This window comes from Acomys russatus, chromosome 2 (assembly GCF_903995435.1).
Source record: "Acomys russatus chromosome 2, mAcoRus1.1, whole genome shotgun sequence".
Lineage (NCBI taxonomy): Eukaryota > Metazoa > Chordata > Mammalia > Rodentia > Muridae > Acomys > Acomys russatus.
The window spans coordinates 1,277,155-1,301,166 of record NC_067138.1 but is presented as its reverse complement, the minus strand read 5'-3'; the positions used below and the strand labels follow the sequence as shown (position 1 = coordinate 1,301,166).

The following is a 24,012-nucleotide window of genomic DNA, read 5'->3' as shown; positions in this document are numbered from 1 at the left end:
GTCACACCTCTTTTTATGGGCTAGGCTACAATTCTGGTAACTGAAAAGTGTGTTCTGTACCCCAAAACTGTCAGTAGAGCTTGGACCTTGCCTTTGCTTCTCAGAGGAGTTAAGTTCTTCCTCAGCTCTTTGTCCTTCAGTTGCCAGAGATTGCTCCCCCCGCCCCCCTTTTTTTTTTTTTTTTTTTTTTTTTTTTTTTTGGTTTTGGTTTTGGTTTTGGTTTTGGTTTTGGTTTTTTGAGACAGGGTTTCTCTGTGTAGCCTTGGCCATCCTGGACTCACTTTGTAGACCAGGCTGGCCTCGAACTCACTGCGATTTGCCTGCCTCTGCCTCCCGAGTGCTGGGGTTAAAGGCGTGCGCGACCACGCCTGGCTTTTTGTTTTTTTTTTTTGAGACAGGGTTTCTCTGTGTAGTCCTGGCTGTCCTGGACTCACTGTGTAGACTAGGCTGGCCTTGAACTCACAGTGATCCTCCTGCCTCTGCTATCCTCCTGAGTGCTGGGATTAAAAGCATCGCCACCACCGCTCGGTGGTTATAATATTTTGTTACATCATTCTTAGAAGATTGAATAGATACGATCTTAAAAACCACCATTGATATCTCAAAGCAGCCAAAATTAATTTATGTCAGAGTTATACTCTAAGCAGATACTTTCTTTTTCTTTCTAGTTTACAGAAGTATATTTATTTGTTTGTTTATTTTAATATTTACGTATTAATTATGAATACAATGCTCTGCTTGCAAGTACACCTGCAGGCCAGAAGAGGGCATCAGATCACATTATAGATGGTTGTGAAGCACCATGTGGTTGCTGGGAACAGAAGTCAGGGCCTTTGGAGGAGCGGTCAGTGCCCTTACCCTCCAGCCTCAAGTGTTATTTATTTTTAAAAAATTAAAAGCATGGCAAAGTTGTCATTCTGCACTACCCACTTTAATAACTAATTGAGGCAAGGACGATCTGTTGCCAGCATGAATGCTGGAACACAGCAACAATACAGCATAACATTCTTATCTAAGCAGAGACTTAATGCTTTATAAGTACCCAGTACTATATTAGGCAACTATATGGAAACATTGGAGTAATTTATGGCTTCTAAGCAAATTATTTTTATATCTATTAGATATAAGTATGCAGAAATAAGATTGTTTATAAAGGTTACAGCTTAAACATTTTTTTGTATGTAGTCTTTCTCTATTTTATGGTGAACTGTTTGTTGTATATATATTTAGCACACGTGAAACAAATGTACAGTTAGAAGGGTAATATGTACACAAACCACACAGCCATGTCGTCTTCCTTCCAAGTGAGTAAACTGGTAGTTTATGGATCCCCTACTCACTGTGGTTTTGAGTGCCTATATATATTTTTAAACAGTACAGTTTGGGATTTTGTTTTCGTTTAAATACATTCTTCAACTTTATTAAGTATTCTGTGTTTAATGTTGATGGAAATAGAGAATTTTATTTTATGTACATTGATGCTTTGCCTGCATGAATGTCTGTGTGAGGGTGTCAGGTCCCCTGGAACTGGAGTTAGAGACACTTGTGAGTTGCCATGTGGGTGCTGGGAATTGAACCTGGGTCCTCTGGAAGAATAGTCAGTGCTTTTAATTGCTGAGCCATCTTTCCAGCCCAGCACTTATTTTTACTGTGGTTTAATCTTACATTAAAGTGACAGTTTATCAGCCTACTATTGGCTAATAGTCATGTCCAGGGTATTACTACTGTAAAGTGTACTATTAGAAACATACGTACACAAACATCATTTAAATGTACACTAGATATAAGCCATGTTTGCAGATGAGATAGTAACTACCTTTTGTTCCTAAATCTGCAAAAAGAATCATGCTCTTCACTTCATGTCAATACAAAGGAGAAGCAGAGGAGACCTAGCACCCACAAAACACTAGTATGAATCACAACCCAGCGAATAAATAACCATGATCCCATACCAATAATAAGCAACTAAGTAAATAGATGAGAAGAAAGTGCTAATTTGGGCTGGCAAAATAGTTCGGAGCTTAAGAGTGCTTGTTACCTAGTCAGACAACCTGAATTTAATCCCCAGGACTCGCATAGTAAAACGAAAGAATGAACTTCTGCAGGTTGGCCTCTAATCTGGACAAATACACTGTGGCTGTGTCACCACCCGCCTTCAAATTTAAAAAAAAAAAAAAAGAGGAGTGGTGACTCTTCCTTATGGAACAGCTCCATTAATAAGTGTAGACACGAGGGTAATAGAAATCCCTATCAGAGTAACATAGTTCTTGCAGATCCATGCTTGTTAAAAATTATTGGTGAGTCTTATATTTAGTCGGTTTTTAAAATTGATTTGGAACTGTAGAAATTTTTTATTACTTCATCTTATCTTAGCATGTATTGTTTACAGATAATAAAGAATCCTGATGGATCATACTAGTAAGCGTTGTCATAATGATCTTCTTTTTGGCATTTACCCTATTATAGTCCTCCTGTTAGGCGTCAGCGAGGAAGAAGGGACCGTCTGTCTCGACACAATTCTATTAGTCAAGATGAAAACTATCACCATCTCCCTTATGGACAGCAGCAAGCAATAGAGGAACCTCGAGCCTTCCACCCTCCGAATGTGTCTCCCCGTCTGTTACATCCAGCTGCTCACCCACCCCAGCAGAACGCAGTCATGGTTGACATACACGATCAGGTACAGTAGCAAAATGTGTTGGAAAACAAATGGTAAAGTTAGTGGCTGTGTATTAGGATCCATTGATTTTGTTGTTGTAGATTTATCTAATTGCTGGTATGTAGCTATTTTAAGTTCTCCATTCCTTTTAATAATGGAAATTTAACCAGGTGTTGTGGCACATACCTTCAATCCCAGCAGATTTCTGAGTTTGAGGCCAACTAGGGCTACAGCGAGAACTTGCTCCAATGAAAGAGAGAGAGAGAGAGAGAGAGAGAGAGAGAGAGAGAGAGAGAGAGAGAGAGAGAGAGAGAGAAAGGAAGGAAGGAAGGAAGAAAATTTAATATTTAAATCTACTCAGGATAAAAACTAAAAGGAAAAAATAAAATAATGTGAAAGAAGAGTTAAGTTCTTTAAAGATTTATTATGTATACAATGCTGTGCTTGCATGTATGCCTGCAAGTCAGAAGAGGGCACCAGATCTCATTATAGATGGTCATAAGCCACCATGTGGTTGCTGGGAATTAAACTTAGGACCTCTGGAAGAGCAGCCAGCGCTCTTAACCTCTGAGCCATCTCTCCAGCCCAAGAAGAATCAGTTTTAACAAGTGCCTCAAAGAATTGTATAAAGAAAATTATAAAACGTGGTTGAGGAAATTTAAAGTAAAAGATGAGCAGTTGGCTTGAAAGGCCCAGTTTTGTAAAAACCTGTCAGTTCTCAATTAAAGTGTAGAATATGTAGGATCAGTGTAGTCCCAAAAATAAAATTACAGTAGATTTTTAGTATAACTTGAAAAGTTGATCCCGATTTCTGGCAATATTTCTTAAATCTATAATTGGTAGCAGAAAACAGCAAGCTGTTGCTCATAGTTTTGTGAAGTTTTATTCTTCCTTGGCCCCACATGCCTGTTTATCACCAAAGCTATGTGCAGTCCCAGGCAGCTACAAACCTAAAGCATTACTTATTACTTTGCCTTTTAAGAAAAAAAATCAAGGACTTAACCCTTGGCATAAAGCCTCAAGCAAGTGGCTCTCTCATAGAATTTTTCTTTTTTTAATCTATGTGTGTTCTTCCTACATGTATGTCTGTATGTTGTGTGCGTGTCTGGTGTCTATGGAGGCAAAAAAAAAAAAAAAGATGTCAGATCTCCTGGAACTGAAGTTACAGATGGTTGTCAGCTACCATTTGGGTGCTGGGTTCTCTGCAGTAGCTCTTAACCACTGAGCCATGTCTCTAGCTCCTGAAAACAGTTTTTAATTGGATGATAGAAACAGCAACACCTAGACATCCATTTTAGAAATGCCAGTTCAGAGCTGCTGAGATGAACCGATAAGTAAAAGTGCTTGCTGCCAAGCCTAGAACAGTTCAGTCCCTAGGACCTGCACAGCAGGAGGAGAGAATCCACTGCCACAGGGTGTTTTTTTATCTACACACAAACACAAACTGTTTATTTTTAAATGCCAAATCACAAAGTGTATAGTAGACTTACTTATGCAGACCCAGCAATATAGGTTAGTAGACTTTCTAGGTGTTGAAGTCTATACTTCATTTAGACACTGTTGCATAATCCTGAAGGGGGAAAAAACCCAACGTAATCAGGAATAGCAATTCAACTCCCCCCAGGACTGGGGACTGAACTCCATGTCTTGCATAAAACCAAGGGTTTTTTATGTCTAAGTCAAGCATGTTATCACTGAGCTCATATCCTCAGCAGTGTTTTATGTTTTACCTCCAAATTTTAGGACTTAATGACGGGATCTATGGCATGGTCAATTATGCTTATTAAAACAGATTATAAAGTCGAAAAATAAGATGGCACATCTGTGGATAATTTGTATTTAGTATATGGCGATGGTTGAATTTGGAAGACGATGGTCTTTAATTCATGATATAAAACAATTAGGTATCTAAAAGGGTAGCTTATAAACAGCTTCATGCTTCAGGAGGAAGGGCTTTCTTAAATAAGAACAGGCAAAAAGTAAACAAAACTAGTGGTATGTTGTATATAATTAAATAATTAAAAGTTTTCAATTTTATTGTTCGTTGTCAGACATAAATATATATTGGCTATCCATTTGGATGAATTTGAACTTTAGCTCATACTTTGAATCATACACAGAAGTTAGTTCCAGCAGGGATGGAGGTGTATCTCAGTTGGTACAGTGCTGCCCAACATACAGAAGGCGGTAGGGCGTGATCTTCCACACTGTGCTGATGGGCCTGCAATTCTATTGCTCAGGAAGAAGAGGCTGGTGTATCAACAGTTCCAGTCATTTCCTGTTTCATAGTAAGCTTGGGGCTAGCCTGAACTAGAGACTCAAAACAAACAAAAGGTTCAAGTTAGAGTCTAGATCTGTATTAGAAAATTAATATTATTTGTGAAAGTAATTGTTTTTATGAAGTAGGAAAATGTGTTTTTGTTGTTGTTGTTGTTGTTTTTAATTTTTAATTTTTTGGCTTTTTTGAGGCAGAGTTTCTCCGTGTAAGAAGCCCTGGCTATCCTGGACTCATTTTGTAGACCAGGCTGTCTTGAACTCAAAAAGGTCCGCCTGCCTCTCCCTCTTTGAGTGCTAGGATTTAAAGGCATGTACCACCACACCTGGTGGAAAAAAAAATTTTTTTTTTAATTTAAAAAATATTTAGACTTATTTTTCTGTGTGTGAATGTTTTGCCTGTGTGTATGTATAGTACGTGTATGCCTGGTGCTGCCAAGGCCGTAAGAGGGTGAGTGATCGTCTGGAACTGCAGTTGTAGGAGGCTGAACCATATGGGTGGTGGGAACTGAACTGGGTCTAGACCACTCAGCCGTCTCTCCAGCCCCAGCAGATATTTATTAATCCCAGTGTATTAAGTTGCCACAATTGACAAAAGTCATGTGGACTTTATTAAGATGAAAATTGCAGTAGCAGCTGGGCATGGTGGTGCACACCTTTAATCTCAACACTTACGAAGACAAAGGCAGGCGGATCTGAGTTCCAGGCCAGCCTGATCTACAGAGCGAGTTCTAGGTCAGCCAGGGCTACACAGAGAAACCCTAATTCTTATTTTAAAAAAAGAAAGAAAAGAAAAATTGAAAAATTGCAGTGTCTTTCAAGATGGCTCAGTAGGTAAAGGTCCATGATACCAAGCCTGACCGCCTGAGTTGAGTCCCCAGAGCCCACATGGTACAAAGAGAAAACCAGTTCCTGCAAGCTGTCCTCTTGATTTCTGAGTGCGCCTGAGCATGTGTGCGTCCAAATATAGACACACATAAATGTAATAATAATAATGGGGCTAAGGAGATGGCTCAGTAGATACTGGGCCTGCCCTGCAATTTTGATGAGTAGAATTAAGATGCACATAATCAGTTGAGCAGAGTGGACTGCCTTTAATCCCAGAGATGGAGATAGGCGGCTGGGACAAGCTGAATCAAGAGAGCTCCAGGTCTGTGAACATGATTTTAACAACAGGGGAGGCTATGAAAAAGAAAGTCTAAATGGTTAATAACCTATGCCAAAAAAAAGTTTAACCTCTATAGTTAGAGAAATGCAAATTTAAAGCGAAAGTGCTATACCATTTCTCTCTGATTGCAAACATGTTAGTGATGCACATCTTTGAGGAGAGATGCTAGGAATTGGGTCCTAGCATTACTGCTGGCGTTGTGAGATGATAGCTTTACATTTTTTCAACATGAGGCTGGAGTTATGAGTGCTTTCTGCCCTTATAGAGGACTTGAGTTTGGCTCTTAAGCTCCTGCTTTAGAAGGTTGAAAACTGCCTGTGAACCCCCACTGCAGGGGTTCTGACGACCTCTGGCCTCCACAGGCACGTACGTATATACACACACGTGCATTCAATACCACTTTGATTGTTTTACCAGTTATAGCTAAATGAAAGTCTTCTTATGTTGAGTATGAATAAACACACACATGCTTTGGCCTGGAGAGGGCTCAACAACTAAGAGCACTGGCTGTTATTGTAGAGGACTCACATTCAGTTCCCAGTATCCAAGCTAACAACCATCTGTAACCAGTTCCAGGGGATCTGTTGCCCTCTTCTGGACACTGCACTTACTGGTCCACAGACCATGCAGGCAAAAACACCGTACACATAAAAAAATCAGAATAAATCTTTTTAAAATTCACAAGCTTTAATTTTTTGACAAAAAGATTTGTTTTTTAGGAATTTTGTTCTACAAGGCAGGCTGAAAGAGTTAACATACTATTAAGGCCTTTTTAGCTCATTGTTTCATTGTGAATTTTACAACATTCACTCCAATTCCACTTATCCCCGGGTCCCTCCATATCCATCCTCCGCTCTTGCAACCTTCCCCGTATTCCCATGAGAAAACAAAAACAAAAAATCTTCCCATGGAAGCTCAGGCGTGTCTGGTGTGCACTGTCAAATAGTTCCTACCCTTACGCCAAAATAGCATCACTTACAAATGTTGATTGCAATGAGCCATTGGTTTGACTTTAAAGGCTGCTGGCTTCTGCCACACTTTTCAATACTGGATCTTCACTGGGGCTTCTCTCAGATTTTTCATTGGTTCTGCAGGACTGGCCGCTTTCAGAAGTTCATAGATAATAAGGTAGATGTTGGGGTGGGTTAACTCAAATCTGGTAGCTGAGTTGGTCTGCCCGCCAGTTTTCCCGCAGCAGAACCACAGGGGCAAGCTCTCTCTCTCTCTCTTTGCCCAGGCAGGGCGCGGGACAGGCTCTCCAGTGCTCACACCATCAGGACCTGTGCTATTGTGCCGCCCAGATGAGGCCGTAGACATCAATATGGCAGATGGTAGCCCAGACCAAGGATGTCCGCATAGTCTTTGTGGTTACATGGGCTATAGACATTGCCAGAAACCCGCGCTGTTGCAGGGCCATGAACCCAGACATGGCCCTTGGTGGCAGCATGGGCAGGGACATTACCATGGCCTCAGGCAGCTGCATAGGCTATTCACATTAGACTGTTTCTCACCGCTTGGCTTCTCTCCCTCTCCCAGCTCCTTGCCACATACATGCCTGGTGCCTGCAGAGGGCAGAAAGAAGGTGTTGGGTCCCTTGGAGCTAGAGTTATGAATAGTTGTAAGCCACCATGTGGATGTTAGGAACTGACCAAGTCCTCCGCAAGAGCAGCAAGTGCTCTTAACCATTTAGCCATGTCCAGCCCCCCCCCCCCCCCTTTTTTTTTCAGTCTTTCAGCTCTAGTTTTGTGAGGATAATAAATAATCTTCATACTTATCTTTCCTATCTAAGACAGAAAATATTCCAATTGAAACTACTAGAGGGAGCAAGGAATGGTGTCACGGACCTGTAATTCCAGTACTTGGGAGGTGCAAGCAAGGGGATCAGGAATTCAAGGCCAAATTTGGCTACATAGTGAGTTTAAAGGCTTACTTGAACTAGGCTCTTGCTTTAAAAAGAAAAAAAATATATATGGAGGAAGTACATTGTGAAGTTCCGTATAGCAGATAGGGGAAGCAATGCATTTTGCTTGGGCAGGGTCTCATCTAGCCCAAGCTGTCTTTTTAATACATTGTATAAGTAAAAAATGACCTTGAACTTCTGATCCTCTTGGCTCCACTTCCCAGAGCCAAGGATACATGTTTGAGCCACTATGCCTGGTTTATGTGTTGCTGAGGTCAAACCCAGGACCGCGTGTATGTAAACAACTGCCTTACCAGCCGGGCGGTGGTGCACACCTTTAATCCCAGCACTTGGGAGGCAGAGGTAGGTGGATCTCTGGCCTACAGAGTTCAGGACACCCAAGGCTACACAGAGAAACCCTGTCTCAGGAGAGGGGAAAAAAAAAAGGTACCTTACCGACTGAGCTACCCTCCCCAGGCCCTCAAATGTTAAGTTTTAAAATAGGTAACACTTTATCAAAAGTTCTTCTCTTTTTCCCTAACAGCTACATCAAGGAACAGTTCCTGTTTCCTACACGGTAACCACAGTGGCACCCCATGGGATTCCACTCTGCACAGGCCAGCACATCCCTGCTTGCAGTACACAGCAAGTCCCAGGATGCTCTGTGGTTTTCAGTGGACAGCATCTCCCTGTCTGTAGTGTGCCTCCTCCAGTAAGTCTGTGTCTTCTCATTGGATCTTAACTATTTAAAATAGCATGCTGACTGACAGTGGGTTTCTTTAAGACTTGAAGTTCAGCAGTCCACACTTAGGATAGCTACCAAGGTGTAAGAACCATCTTCGTAGCTTCATTTTCAAGTAAAAACATTAATTTTACTATTATAAAAATCTCATCATAATTATAGTGACCATTAAATAAAGTTAGCTTTAAGGTATGATATGTTTTATTTATAGTGATTAAATGTCTTAAACCATATTTATGCCTATAAAAAGTTTATAATTAAACCTTAGTAAACGTTTGCTTTTAAGCTTAGTAATGTAATATTCATCAGTTAGCCACCTTGCCCCTTCTGAGGCTTCACTGGGCACTCAAGTGCCAGTCTTGTTTTTCACAGTGAGATACAGTGATGATCCCCAGTATCTATAAACTTGATCTGGAAGGGAAAATTATTCCTTATGCCATAGAGACCTTGAGATTTAGACTACTTATTCTTCCCTCTAAAGCTTGTATTTTATCTTGTGATACTGACCCGTAGTCCAACTGTCTTATTAACAATGAATCAGGTGGCTGAAGTCCAGAGGGTCTCAGTCACTCATCTTCACTTGGAAAAACCTGGGTATAAGGTTAGCCCCTGGTCCAACTGTGAGGTTACTAGTTTAACAATGAAATGACCCAAGCTGGTTTCTGAGAAAAAGTTGGACTACTTTTATGAGTTGGGCAATTCAAGAAATTGCATATTCTGACATTTTTAATCTAAAAGTAATTTTTTCCCTTACAGATGCTTCAGGCATGTTCAGTTCAGCACTTACCAGTTCCATATGCTGCGTTCCCACCCCTTATTTCTAGTGACCCATTTCTTATACATCCTCCTCATCTGTCTCCCCATCATCCTCCTCACTTGCCGCCACCAGGCCAATTTGTTCCTTTTCAAACACAACAGTCGAGATCGGTAGGTATTTATTTCTCTTTGTGCTTCTAGTTTTTTCAGACTGTTAAGATTAGGCCAATTAGTTCAGTAATGTAATTGCCACTTAAGCACTATAGTGTTGGTACTCTTGCAGCTCTTAGAAGAATAAAAGGAACTTATAGATACACAAATTAGTTTGAACATATTTTAGAGTGAGCTTATCTAAAAACTTTCCCCCTAGTTAGTCTAGTCCTACTGACCTGAAGTGGGTTGTCGTTTCTTCATAGCTGCAGTCTTTCTGGAAGTTAGAGCAAAGAACAACTCTTACTGGGATGTTTTAAGTCTATTATGTGTATATTCATTCTGTAGTTGGGGGTAGGGGAGGGGACATGTGGCTCAGTTTTGTTGAGTTGGTTTTCTTCCTCCTTCAGTGTACATTCAAGAACTCAGATTGCCAGGATTGCTCAGCAAGCCCCATCTGAGCCATCTCACTGGCCTCTTATATATTTCTAAATTGAGAAATGGAAACTGTGTAATTGTCAATACTTAATCTTTGGGGGGGCACAGGGGAGAGGGAGGAGAGAGCACACCATGTGTGCAAGCACTTACGGAGATGTGATGAGGGCGTCCAAGCCTCTTGAGGCTGCACTTTCAGTCTGGTTTTAAGCCACCCAATATGGGTGCTGGGACCTGAACTCTACCTGGGACAGCAACAACCTCTTTCTTAGCTATCTTTGCAACCCTAAAGAACTTCTTCCTCCTCTTCCTTTCTTCTCTTATTGGCTTTTATTTATTTTTTTTTTCTTTAACAGAGTCTCCTTTAACCCAGGTTCATGAGACACAGTATATTATACAAAAGAAACTTGGAATGAGCCACCTAGTACTATGTGCTTTGTAATTATTGTTCACGTGGTGCTCATGATACATTGAATTGGAGTCCCCTGTGTGTCCCAGGCTGTTCTCAAACAGTTCTCCTGCCTTCATCCTAAGATAGATGCTAGCATGCCCAGCCATAGTACACTTCTGATGTACACTAAAAATGTCAGCTTTGTAAGAAAGAATACTGACACAGAACTTATCTAAAAGTCACATGCTGATTGACACCAAAGCTCATGGTTTTTGTACTAGAGCGCAACTTGCATTGTCCCGTACTCCATCCCTCTGCTTCTGACCTACACACGGTGGGAGGCTCAGGGTCCGAAAATTCTGTTGGTTGGAGTTTTATGATAACTCAAATTTTAACTTGCCAATTGACTTACTATATGACTTTTCGTCTTCCGTTTTAAGTGAGAGTTTGATTAGTAAAAGACATGTATACTAAACTGGAAAGCAGAAATGCTTAATGTGTATTTAAGACCAACTGTAATGAAAGGCAGGAAATCTTGTGTTCACCTGTATTTTGGTTTGATGTATCAACCATGATCTTGAAAATATTTGTTTTATATTTTTTAAAAATGTAAGCCCTGAGAATATGTTGATTTCTTTTTTTCCCTCTATAGCCTCTGCAGAGGATAGAAAATGAAGTGGAGCTCTTAGGAGAACATCTTCAAGTAGGCAGTTTTACTTATCCTCCTTCAGCCCATCCCCCAACATTACCTCCGTCAGCTCCCTTGCAGTTCCTGACACATGACCCTTTGCATCAGGAGGTGTCCTTTGGAGTAGTAAGTCTTCATGTATTGTTATATTGACTTATTTGTTTGACAACTTATTTTGAGTTGTTTTCAGTATAGCTCTGAAAATATTGAGGATTCATGTGTTTTTAAAATCATTTGCATGTATGTTTTATCCTAGATGTTGTATCAATATTAACATTAAAGAACTAGTTAATGACCCTTGAACAGTAAATTTTAAAAAATAAACAAGTGGCAGCTGGACATGGTGGCATAGGCCTATAATCCCTTTGGTCTACAAAGCAAGTTTCTTGCCAGTCTGGGCTAGATAGCTGGACCCTGTCTTAAAAAACCAAGCTGGGAAGCTGATGTGGTGATGCAGAGGCAGGTGGGTCTCCAGCCTGATCTACATAGGGAGGTCCAGCTCAGCTAGGGATAGGCAGAAAGGCCTGTAACCCCAGCACTCAGGAGGCAGAGGCAAGTGGATTGCTCTAAGTTCAAGGCCAGCCTGGTCTACAAAGTGAGTCTAGGACAGCCAAGGTTACACAGAGAAACCTTGTCTGGAAAAAAACAAGCAAACAAACAAATGCAAACCCAAAAAACATGAACAACAACAACAAAAATTCAAGTTGGAGCCAGCAAGGTAGCTCAGAAGGTAAGGGCTTTTACCATGTAAGCCTGGCAACTTGAGTTACATTGTGGACCTCACAGTGATGTGAGGAGGAAACCAACTCCATAGACTTCTCCTTGACCTTCACATACATGCATGCTGTGACATGTGCTCCTACACACATCATGCACACACCATAATAAAGAAGAGCTGTTTGACATTGTTTATAAGCAAAGAATGATTGTTTTTAACCTTTCCCTCTTACAGCCTTATCCTCCATTTATGCCTCGGAGACTCACAGGACGTAGTAGATACCGATCCCAGCAGCCCATGCCACCTCCCCCTTATCATCCCAGCTTCCTGCCATACGTGCTGTAAGTTCCTTTCACTGAATTCTCTTGACAGTCGTTGCTTTACGAATGCCTTCTCTGTGGTCTTAGTGTGTGCTGAGTGACTGCTTTTGCTTGATGTTAAGTGGTTCTGGGACTAGAGAGCCATCCTAAAGGAAGAAAAGGGGAGATAAAAACTCTGACAGAGCCTATCGAACAAGGTGCAAGATGGACAATCTTAAAGTGTTTGCCACTTAACCCAGTTGAATCACTGTTTTGTTTTGGTTCTTTTAGATTTTATTTTGTGTGTGAGTCTTTCCCAGCAAGTATATGTTATCTGTGCCATCTGCATACATGCCTGCAGAGGCCAGAAAGGGCATCGGATTCCAGGAACCCAAGTTACAAATGATTGTAAGCTGTTATATGTGTGGATGGTGGGGATTGAACCTAGGTTCTCCGTAAGAACAGGAGGTGCTGAGCAAGAGTTTTTAGCTGCTGAGCCATTTCTTCAGCCCTTAGAGTCACAAAACAACTTTTATCTGTCATGCATGGGATCGGGGAGTACATGTGTGCCACAGCTTGTGTGTGAAGGTCCGAGAACACCTTGGGGAGGTCATTTCTCTCTTTGATGTGAGTCAGGGATCATCAGCCTTGCTGGGAAAAACTTTACTGAGTTATCTCTTAGGCCTTAGAATTGCTTTTGATTATCCAGCTTTTGATGGTGTTTTTCTTGAAAAAGATAGCTATTTTGGCATCTTAGAACTAGTCTGTTAGGATTAAGTTCATCTGTACTGAACATCGTGGCTTAAACATGGTAGGTTTTGGGGTGGTTTTTTTGTTGTTGTTGTTTCCTTACACAGTGAAGTGTAGAAGTAGACCAAATCCAGGGTGGTCTGCTAGCCTTGTGTCTGTGGAGATGGGTTAGGGTGTGCTCGTCGTGTCGGGAGACTAGCTAGTAGAGGTAGGAAGCTGCATGTGTTGGTACACTGTAATACCAGGAGTCGGGGAGCCGAGGCAGGGAAACTGTCTGTAAATTCAAAGCCAGCCTGTTACACAGAAAAAAGTACCAAACCAGGTAACATAGCAAGACCCCATCTCAAAGAAATGAAGGGTTTAAAAAATAAGAAAATAGCCAGGCCTTCAATCCTAGCACTTGGGAGACAGAGGCAGGTGGATCCCTGTGAGTTCCAGGGCAGCCAAGGCTGTTACACAGAGAAACCCTCTCTCTAAAAGCCCCCCAACCTTCCCCCCAAAAAGGAAAGAAAAATAGGGTTCTCTGTTTACCTGCTTCTCTTGACGTTTCCCAGAATGGCACATGATACTGTTGTTGATATTGATGCCTCATTGACTGGGACTTAGTCACATGTTTGAGACAAGTATGAAATGTAATCTTTAAACTACAAGTTATTGTTCTGATCATTTTAGCGCGCTCTCCTCCCCCTCACCACACACCTCACTCTCTTCTCTGTCTTAAAATAAGGTAATATAACTCCTAACTTAGAGCTTAAAAATGTTTCTATTTAATCTTCTGCATTTCCATGTAAAATTTAAAATAAGCATTTTGTACTAAAAGACAAAAAAGCTTAATGTTTTTTGTTAAACCCATAGATCAATATGGAGGAATGGTAATAACAAGGAATTTTTCTAGTCTATGCATTACTGTTTATTTGAGCTGTTTTTGTTTTGTTGGTTTTGGTCTTTCTTTCTTTCTTTCTTTCTTTTTTTAAAGATTTATTATTTATTTATTTATTATGTATACAGTGTTGTGCCTGTGTGTACATCTACAGGCCAGAAGAGGGTATCAGATCACATTATAGATGGCTATGAGCCACCATGTGGTTGCTGGGAAGAGCAGTCAGTGCTCTTAATTACTGAGCCATCTCTCTAGCCCCCTGGTTTTGGTTGTTCAAGACAGAGTTTCTCTATGTAACAGCCCTGGCTGTTTTGAACTCAATCTGTTAGACCAGGCTGGCCTTGAACACACAGAGATCCACCTGCCTCTGCCTCATGAGTGCTGGGATTTAAGGCATGCACTACCATGCTCCCTGCCTAGTAGTTTTTATTATATAGGTCTTACATACATGTTTTACTAATTCTATCCCTACATTTAAATTTTTTGTTATATTTCATTTATTAAATGTGACTATGTCTACACATGCCTGTGTGCATGTGCATACTGTGGCCCATTTGTGGGAGTTGGGCGCTCTTCTTCCATCATGTGGGTTCTGGATCAAGTTGAGATTATCAGGTTTTGCAGAGTTCTTTACCTGCTGAGCCATCCCTGCCTCCACCATTGTCTTGCTATGCTATTGCAAGTGGTGTGCTTTTACTCTCAGCGTTAGTCTGTTCCTAGTAAAGCCAGTGCCTTTAGTGAGTTCCCACTAATGAACACTGGCCATTCTTCGTCAGTGTAGTTTGTCCTTCTGCCATATATTTGTGTTAATACACCTACGTGTTAACGCTTCCTCGGTGGTTTTCTTTGTAGGTCAATGCTCCCAGTACCACCTGCAGTGGGCCCGACTTTCAGCTTTGAACTGGATGTGGAAGATGGAGAAGTTGAAAACTATGAGGTTAGTAGATGAAGTGTGAATTACTTTGGGGAGTACTGTATGTAATCATCCTGTATTTTCACTTCAACATTTATTAGGTTACAAAAAAGTCATGAAAGTGTTTAGGATCTCTAGGATATTTGAACATTTGCCACACAGCTATCTGTCACAGTAGGTAGACCTTTTCTGTGTACAGTTGCCATTTCAGGGAGATAATGTGGTGAGTTATGATGAGGTGTTTAGAAAAGATGTGTGGAAACAAAGATGTCGGAGCTGAGTCTTGAAGAAGGGATTTTACCTATGTACTTATTGCATAAGGTTGAGGGAGGAGTGTTACCACATCACGGAATACAGCATGTGGTCCCTGACCAAAGTGGACCTGGTATGCTGAACCATGCCTGCAAGGCCAGCACTTAAGAGTTGGAAACAGAAGTGTAGAAAATTTGAGGCCAGCCTGGGCTATGTAGTAAGAGCTTGTCTTAAAAATGGAAATTTGAGGCATGATATTGGGATTGGTGCTTAAGAGTCTGAGTCAGGAGGATCTTGGGTTCAGTATCAACTTGAGCTGTATAACATGATACTTTGTCTTCATTTAAAAAAAAAAAAAAAAAAGATTAAAGCAGATCAATAATGAGCCATTAAAAGTTCAGGAAGAATGAAGTACTAATGTAAAAATCAATAAATATAATAGTCATAACATGCTAAATACATCCGGTATTTTAAAACACGAGTTCATGGTAAATGCTTTTTAAAAACCCAATTCATTGTTGTTTTTTTTTAAATCCTACCTTTTCTTTATATACTCCTCGGTAAACTTTTGTGTGGGGAAGTTACTCACTCTAAGATATTTCTTTTACTAATGATGATATTAGTATCATTTTGCCAGCCTTGATGAATGAATGGCACAACAGGCTCATTAGAACCTGGCGACTTAACAGCCAGAATGTGCTCAGCCAAATAGGTCAGAAGTGGAAAGTCATTGGCGTCACATGGGAATGTGTGTGGTGGTTGGTTGTTTTGAGATAGGGTCCCCAGGCTTACCCTGAACTTGTGATTATTCCCGCCTCCATCTTTTAAGTACTCTTATCAACAGCTCTGCCGTATCTGGGTTGATACTGTCGTGAGGCTGCAACGCAGGATTTGAGCTAAGCAAGCACTTCAGCTGAGCTACATTCACAGCCACCCATTGGCACTTTCTACGGGTCATTGACCTGGTTTCTTCAACAAATACAAGGATGAAAAGAGACATGAGGGGCTGGAGAGATGTCATAACCATTAAAAGTAGTTAGTGCTTTATCAAAGGGCCAGAGTTAAGATCCCGCTGTCACTGTCCTGGTTTCTGTCCTAATGCATCTCTCTGCAAGTTTGTGCCCATTCCTCTCCTGAAAAGGACCACGTATAGCGCACAAGAGAGAGTCCTGTCAAGACGAGACGTGGCTAGAAAGACTTGATGAGAGCAAATGTGAAAAATCTTAACAAGTTAGGGTGCAGCCTCAAAGAAGTACGCAAAGGGGTTGGGTTAAGGTTGTTATCCTGGGAACTCCACTAAATTCTAGGCCAGATAAAGTTTACTGTGTAAAATAAAAAGGTGTAATGCTGGCTGTGCTGACTCTCACCAGGAACCCTGTCACACGAGAGACTGAAGCAGGAGGATTGCCATGTACTTGAACCCAGCTTGGGCCACACACTGAGTTCCAAGACAGCCTAGTCCACAAAGTGATACTTGTCTAAAAAAAAAAAAAATAGTAGTAGTTTCTCTCTGCCATGGATGGCTGAAAGCTCTTGCCGCCAAGCCTTGATGACCCTTACTCAGTCCTTGGACTCATTTGGTGTAAAGAGAGTTAATGCCCCTCACTGTCCTCTGACCTCTTCATGTGTTTAGTGGCGCTGTGTGTATGCATAAAGGTTCATAGTCACAAATAATTAGACTATTTATAATAATACTCCAATAAAAAATATACAGAAAGATGACCATCTGTTTCCTCCCCCTCTGTAGGCCCTGTTAAACCTGGCAGAGCGACTGGGAGAGGCCAAGCCTCGGGGACTGACTAAGGCGGATATTGAACAGCTTCCTTCTTACAGGTTCAACCCCAGCAACCACCAGTCAGAACAGACTTTGTAAGTGTGTTTCTGTGACACTCCTGCTACCTTTATGAAGTAGGCGTTGGAGTGCCAGAGATAATGTGATAAAAGCGAGTGGCCAGCACAGAGCTTTTCTGAGTCTATGCTGACCAGTAAGGACTGTTTAAATGTCTTAGTCACAGTAGCAAGTGACTGCTATTATGAGATTTCGATATAGGTTTGAATCCAGTATGAATTGAATTTCCTGTCCCATAAAGTTCACCATTAGAATGTTCATAAAGTTGTGTGGCATCACCACAGACTTAGACAATTTCATCACTCAAAAAAATCACTCTCTTTTCTTTCTTTATTTCTTTATTTTTTATTTTTTCTTCTTTCTTTCTTTGTTCTTTCTGAGACAGAGTTTCTCTGTGTAGCTCTGGCTGTCTTGGAACTTGCTCTGTAGCCGGGGCTGACCTGGAACTCACAGAGATCCACTTGGGGCTGCCTCCCAAGTGCTGGGATTAAAGGCGTGCACCACACCACAGCCTGCCTGCCTCTCATCCCTCTTCGTGCCTGCCTCCTCTGTCTCTGGATAGCACATATCTGGGACCCTGTAACAGTACTTCTCAGCCTTCCTAATGCTGTGACCTTGTGTTGTGGTGGCCCCCAACCATAAAATTGTTTCATTGCTACTTCATAACTGTAATTTTGGTACTCCTTGGTTTTTTCGAGGCAGGGTTTCTCTGTAGCCTTGGCTGTCCTGGACTCACTTTGTAGACCAGGCTGGCCTCGAACTCAGAGCAATCCGCCTGCCTCTGCATGCAATTGCAAGGGGGCCTATATGCGAGGGTTTGGAGAGAGAAAAAGGAAGCGAGAAATGATGTCGTAATTTTAAAAAACAAAAATGCGAGGTTTGGCTAGCAGATAGTTCAGGGTGAAACTGCTTGAGTGAAGACCTAAGTTCAAACCAAGAGCCACTTTTAATTGGGGGGGGGGGCACATTCCTCCAATACCAGCACTGGGGAAGGAGCAGGCTCCAGTTTCAGCAAGAGGCCCTGTCAGGAGGTGATGATGTGCTGTGCTGCAAGGCCAGCAATCTGAGCTCCATTCCAGGAACCCATAGAAGGAAAGGTGGAGAGCAATTGAGGGAGACTCTGATATGGATCTCTAATCTCCATGTGCATGTGTGTACGTACACACACACACACACACACACACACACACACTCACTCACTCACTCACTCACTCACTCACTCTTTGCCTCCCCTCCCCTCCTTCCCCTCCCTCCTCCCCAGAATTCTCCCATTCTGTGGGTTGTCTTAGTAGATTTTGGTTTAATAGTGCCAGGAACCAAAACCATATCTTCACACATGCCAGTGAAGCGCTCTGAACTATATTATACTCTTTACAGTTTCTTGATGGCATCCTTTAAAAAACAAATTTCTTAAATTACTGATGCAATTTATTTTGTGATATTAAGAATTAAAACTGGGCCTTTGTACATGCCAGTCAAGCACTACCCCCAAGCTATATCCCCACCTAGTTTTGATTAATTTTGTTTTAGTTCATTTTTATTGTTTGCTTTTCTGTTGATATTTTCCCTAGTCAGAAAACCTTATTATTACTCCAGATCACAAAAATTTATTGTTTCCCCCTTAATCTAGAATTTTGTTCCATTACTTTTTAAAGGTAAATTTTTTTGCATACATACGTGTTTGTCATTTATATGCAGGTGCATATGCATGTGTGTGCACACAGATCAGAAGTTGATATGTGGTATCTTTTCAATCATTTTCCAGTTCTCTTAAGTCAGGGTCTCACTGAACCTTGCTGGTTGACTAGCCAGCTTATCCCAGGGGTTCCAGCTTTTTTATGTGAGCCCTTTGAGTCTGAACTCTGGTCCTTGTGTTTATGCAACAAACTCTCACCCGCCCTAATTAATTTTTATATTGTGTAAAATTTGGAGGTCTGCCTTTGCTCTTTTTCATGTTACTACCCTACTATTTCAATACCCCCTTTTTTAAACTTTTTTTTTTTTTTGGAAGGAGGCGGCCACAGGGTCTAACTATCTAGCTCTGGCTGTCCTGGAACTCACTAGACCATGCTGGCCTGAAAGTCACAGAGCTCCTCCTACCTCTGTCTCAGGTACTAAGACTAACGGTGTGCATCACCATGCTCAACCTTATTCTAGTACTTCTAAAAATAATCCAGTATCAATACTCTAGTATCTTTAGTTTTCAGACTAGCTTGGATGTTGCTTTTGTTACTTGTTATTTCTGGTGGATGTGTGTGTGTTATAATATGTTTGAGTGTAGTCTGTGTGTGGTGCTCGTGTGCATGAACATGAGCACGCACAGGACATTGGGTGTCTCCCTCTGTTGCTCTCTCCACTTCATTGTCTTGAAATAGGGTCTCTTCTCTCACTAAGCTAGTATGCTTTTGCTTCTACACAGGCCATCCAGGAGCTCTCAGACTTCCCTGTCCCTGCCTCCCACTGCTCGGGTTACACACACACAGCCATGCCTAACTTTGTACATGGATGCTAGGGCTTCAGGCTTGGGTCTTCATGTTTACAAGTGCTGTTATCCACTGAGCCATGTCTCCTGCTCCTTAACCAGAAATTTTTGATAATCTGTCAATAAATAAAGAACCCTCAGGAAATCCCTTAGCATTGTCATTTATAGGATAGTGGTAATTTTAAAAAGTGATATTTTGATAACTGAGAATGGCTTTGCAAACATAATAGTCATAACAAAATAGAAAACCAAAAATTTTTTTTTTGCTCTTTTTCAGGTGTGTAGTGTGCATGTGTGATTTTGAGTCCAGGCAGCTTCTTAGAGTCTTACCCTGTAACCACGAGTTCCATGCCAAGTGTGTTGATAAATGGCTGAAGGTAAAGTGCCAAGTGTGAGGAGAATAACCGGGTTCTGTGTTCTTACTGATGTAGGTTCATCTGGGTAAGCCCGTGCGTGTCTGGGGGCAGGCTCGTAGGAAATAAGACATGATAGAGGCTTAGCTTTTAGCAGAAGCACTCCGTGAAAAGTGCAGTGAAGAGTAGCGGCGGAGACTGGGGATAGAGGAAGTGCGTGTGCTTAACATGAGTGACTCGAGTTCCGTTTCCAGCATTGTTCTTAAATTAAAAACAAAAACTGTAGCCACCTTCATGGTGGCAATTAGGCAGGAGCAGGGAGCAAGCAGGCTGTTTGCCCCTGTTACCTGTGTGCTCTCCTTTCATCCTTAGGCTCCTTAGGACTTATTTAGTGGGACTTTGTTTAGTTTTTGTTTTTGAAATCAGAGTTTGTATGTGACCTCACTGGGTTTTTCCCCCCAGAGATTTTTACTTTTTTTTTTTTTTTTTAAACTTGCTTCTGGCTGGTCCTTCACTTGTGCATTTAGAAAAGCTTAGAAACTAAGGACAGCAGTGGCTTGTGTGAGTGACCTCTGAGGCTTCTTGTCTTCCTTGTTAAGCATTTCTTTACATATTTTTTTTTTAAGATTTATTTATTTATTATGTATACAGTGCTCTGCTTGCGTGTACACCTGCAGGCCAGAAGAGGGCACCAGATCTCATTATAGATGGCTGTGAGCCACCATGTGGTTATTGGGAATTGAACTCAAGTAGGACCATTTGGAAGAGCAGGCGAACAGCCTGTGCTCTTAACCTCTGAGCCATTTCTCCAGCCCTCTTTGCATAATCTTACTAATGTGAATAACATATAAATAAAATGATTCAATAAAACAATTTAAAATAGTCAACTTTGAGTCTTTTAGTAGAATGTGCTAATGAGGCAACTTGATGGCCTCATAAAGAAAACAGGTACAGTAGAAAGAACTGCTATGCTGGTGTGCACCCGCATGACAGCTGCACACCAGCACTGGAGGACATACTAAGCCACGACCATCTGCCCTCAAGGTTATTCCAGACTGCATAGTGAGACCTGTCTACTAAGTAAGAGAAGGAACAAGCAAACTAAATTCTGAAAATGAAGAGTCTGAACTTCTTTAGAAGAACGTGGCTTGTGCAAAGTCCTAATGTGTGAATGAGGAAAGGTTCATGCAGCTAATAGCTAGAAGGGAGAGTGTGGGAGGGGGTGGTACACAAAGGAAGAGTTTCAGGGATATCACTGATTATGGCAGTCATTCTGAAGTATGTGGGAGTTTATACTTGATTCTGAAAGCAAGGAATGGGGGAGTGCAGCTACAATTGTGTTTTTAAAACCTCATTGGCCACTGTTTAAAGAATGAGAAAGGAAAAGTGGCCTCTCATGAAGGAAGATGGAGTAAGATAGGTTGAGCCAATCATAAAGTCATGACAGTCAGATGAAAAGACTGATTGCTCCTGAGAGCCATCAGTCATAATGTGGGAATTTGAGTGTTTGGTAAGTAGTGGGTTGTAGCAGGTAAGACAGTAAGTGATGCCTTTGTGTTTCCCATCTATGGAAAGGGAGAAGGAGAGAAGGAAGAGAGCACTTTAGGGGTCAGGGGAGGAATAAGGGGAACCATATGTGTATGATACAAGCTTACTCTGTTAATTCCAGTGAAACTTAATCCTAGCACTCAGGAAGCAGAGGCAGGTGGATCTGCTTGAGTTTGAGGTTAGCCTGATCTACATAATAGACTTTGCCTTAATTTTTTTTTTTTTTTTTTTTTTTTTTTTTTAAATAGTGAAGGCTGGAGCCAGGCTCTTGGCACAACCTACAGTCCTAGCACTCAAGAGATGAGGACAGAGTGAGAAATTCCATTCCCCAAAGTCTGAAGAGCTAGTAGTGTGTGACATTCTGGATTTAGTCCCAGTCCCACCCCTTCTGTCCTCCTCTAAACAACAACAAAACAGCAGCCCAGGTTTTGATTTTAAGGTTTTTCCAAACAAGTGATAGCTAGATGATAGCATGTTAATAAGTTTAAACAAAGCCATTAAAAGTCACTTGTGGCCTTGTAATATCTTGGAGATTTGAGTAGGTCGTCTTGCTTTAGTTTGTTTTTGTTGTTTTGTTTTAAAACAGGGTCTCACATAGAGGAGGTTTGAAAGGCTTGATTTTTCTGCCTCCCAAGATTTGGGTTTACCCCACCATCCTGTTTAGCATTTGTTTTTAGAGGAACAGAATATAAAGACCATATGGGACTAACAGTAGAGCTGGGTGCTTACCTGTCAGAGACATACCTTCAGTGGCTCTTCTTGTTTTCCAGGGAAATCGTACTTGCCCAATTTGCCGAGCTGATGCTTCAGAAGTGCATCGGGATTCAGAGTGACCAGCCTAAGAGCACAAATTTAGTTTGGGTGTTCCTCATCACATGTATATATGGACTATCCGTTGAACTTAACCTGTGTGGCTTCCAGCCCTCCCTTTACCAAAAGGGTCAATGGACCTTTCTTTGCACTGTGTGACTTAATCAACTATAAAAGCTTACAATTAGTCTTCACAATTATGGGATTGTTATACTAACTGTGTGATTGGAACTCCAAAGACCTTTTCTTTAGCTTAATTTTGTGTGTGCACTAACATTCCCTGGTTTTTGTGTGATCATTCCGAGTGTTGCTGCAAGATTACAGTGGACGTGATCTTTTAGCATGTGCTTTTATAAAAAGTGGTAGCTCCAGATGATATAGCAATCTACCTTATATAGAGCCTTTCGGAAACTGTGAGTGGAAATGAGTGCAGCGTATGACTGTTGGTGATAAGTGAATCTGTGTGAGAGAGTGTGCAACCTCATGTGTGGGGGCATGGTAGCTACTGTGTGTGTGAGATCCTATATACCAGCATGTACCAAGAATGTGTGTGTAGTTTTAATTATGCTGCAATGTATAATCTGGTGTGTTATTTAAACAGCACTAGTACTGTACACTGGTTTTCCCCTTGTGTTTGCTGTTGCACACTGATTGCTAAGGGTGCATCAATTCTAAGCATTGAATACTCCATCCGCTTCCTTCCCAGTGAATGGAATGAGAAAAGCCTTCTTCCTTTGCTTCAGGCAGCTGTCCCCTTCTCTTCCTTGGTGATCCTAAGTGGGTCGCTTAAGAAAAAAGTGTCAGATTCTCACTCCATGACCTGAATTTTTTTTTTTTTTTCAATTCAATTGTAAAAGAAGCTTAAGTCTCCAACTTGCTATTTCCAAAAAGAAGGTGCAATACCATACATCATCAGCAGCAATATTAGCATTTCAGCCAGTGGCCTGAGTGTTGGTACTTGTTTTTCCTTTACATTTCCAGTAGCTTCTTACAGAAAGGACCTGTGTTTTTGTTAATGTGTAGATTTGTAGTCTATTCTGAAGATGTTTGAGTAATATATTTATAAGAACACCACTGGTCCCGTAAGACTCACCTCCTTGACTTCCGCTAGAACAAAATCTGTTACCTAACTCAGCCTTATTTCTGGTTTGTGTTCTTAACTCAGGCCTCCATGGGCAACTAAATTGTTTTAAGAAAAGTATTTCTGTTGGTGTTAATTGAGTTCCCATTTGCAGTCCTGATGTTGTCTAGTTCTTCCTCCTGTTCTCATCCGAACCTTTGTTTCCGGATGGATCAAGCGCTGTGACAGCTCAGTTCTTAGGCCTGGTCTGCTCTGATGTCTTAGTCTTTTAATTTATGTTAGAACAAGAAAAGCTTAATACAGCAGTGTCCAGAATACCTGCAGTGAAAATGAAGATTGAATTTTTGCATAAAAAGATAATGCTGTCAAACAGAAATTGGCCTTTAATCTGAAATGATACCTAGCTATGTGTGTGTGGGGTTTTTTTTTAATAGGTTCATTGAACATAAATTAGATTGTTTGAAGTCACTTTTCAACAACATTGGATTCCTTTCTCCTTCTCTGTGTGCTCAGCCTTCTCTGCCTCTGTGACTTATTGGCATCTGTGCATCCACACATGCTGTGGCCTTCCTGTCGCAGGTGTGACAGCTTGCTGCCAACCTCACTGAACTCATTTGGCAGTGGGCCTGTTTCTTCACTCGAACAGGGACAGTGTTCAACTACTAGTTACTGCCATGTTCCTTACCCTCCCTTGAAGTCTCTCTAAGCTTACCACAGCCTAGAGTTCAGGAAAGTCAATTCACACAGAAGCACAATTTTGTCTTCTTCCAGACACTGTTGCCTCTATCTAGTTAGACATATAGGATTTGACCTAGGTTTTGTTTGCCCTAGATTTGTGTTAGTGTGTCAGAAATACTTAAATAGTGGTGAAATGCACACATTACTTTTAAATCATTGGGATAATGCCCCTCCTG

The 24,012-nt window shown here is 41.3% G+C and overlaps 1 protein-coding gene across 1 annotated transcript in view; it reads left to right on the top strand.

Annotated features, from left to right (window-relative positions):
• Rnf38 (ring finger protein 38) overlaps positions 1-23,024 on the top strand; it is a 108,103-nt gene extending 85,079 nt beyond the window's left edge. Inside the window, exons 4-12 of the mRNA XM_051157420.1 lie at positions 2,467-2,680; positions 8,546-8,713; positions 9,500-9,670; positions 11,128-11,289; positions 12,116-12,222; positions 14,663-14,747; positions 16,723-16,844; positions 19,584-19,683; positions 21,978-23,024. Coding sequence (XP_051013377.1) covers positions 2,467-2,680; positions 8,546-8,713; positions 9,500-9,670; positions 11,128-11,289; positions 12,116-12,222; positions 14,663-14,747; positions 16,723-16,844; positions 19,584-19,683; positions 21,978-22,040 — 1,192 coding nt within the window. The 3' untranslated portion in view covers positions 22,041-23,024. The remainder of the gene's footprint in view (positions 1-2,466; positions 2,681-8,545; positions 8,714-9,499; positions 9,671-11,127; positions 11,290-12,115; positions 12,223-14,662; positions 14,748-16,722; positions 16,845-19,583; positions 19,684-21,977) is intronic.
• Positions 23,025-24,012: the final 988 nt, after the last annotated feature.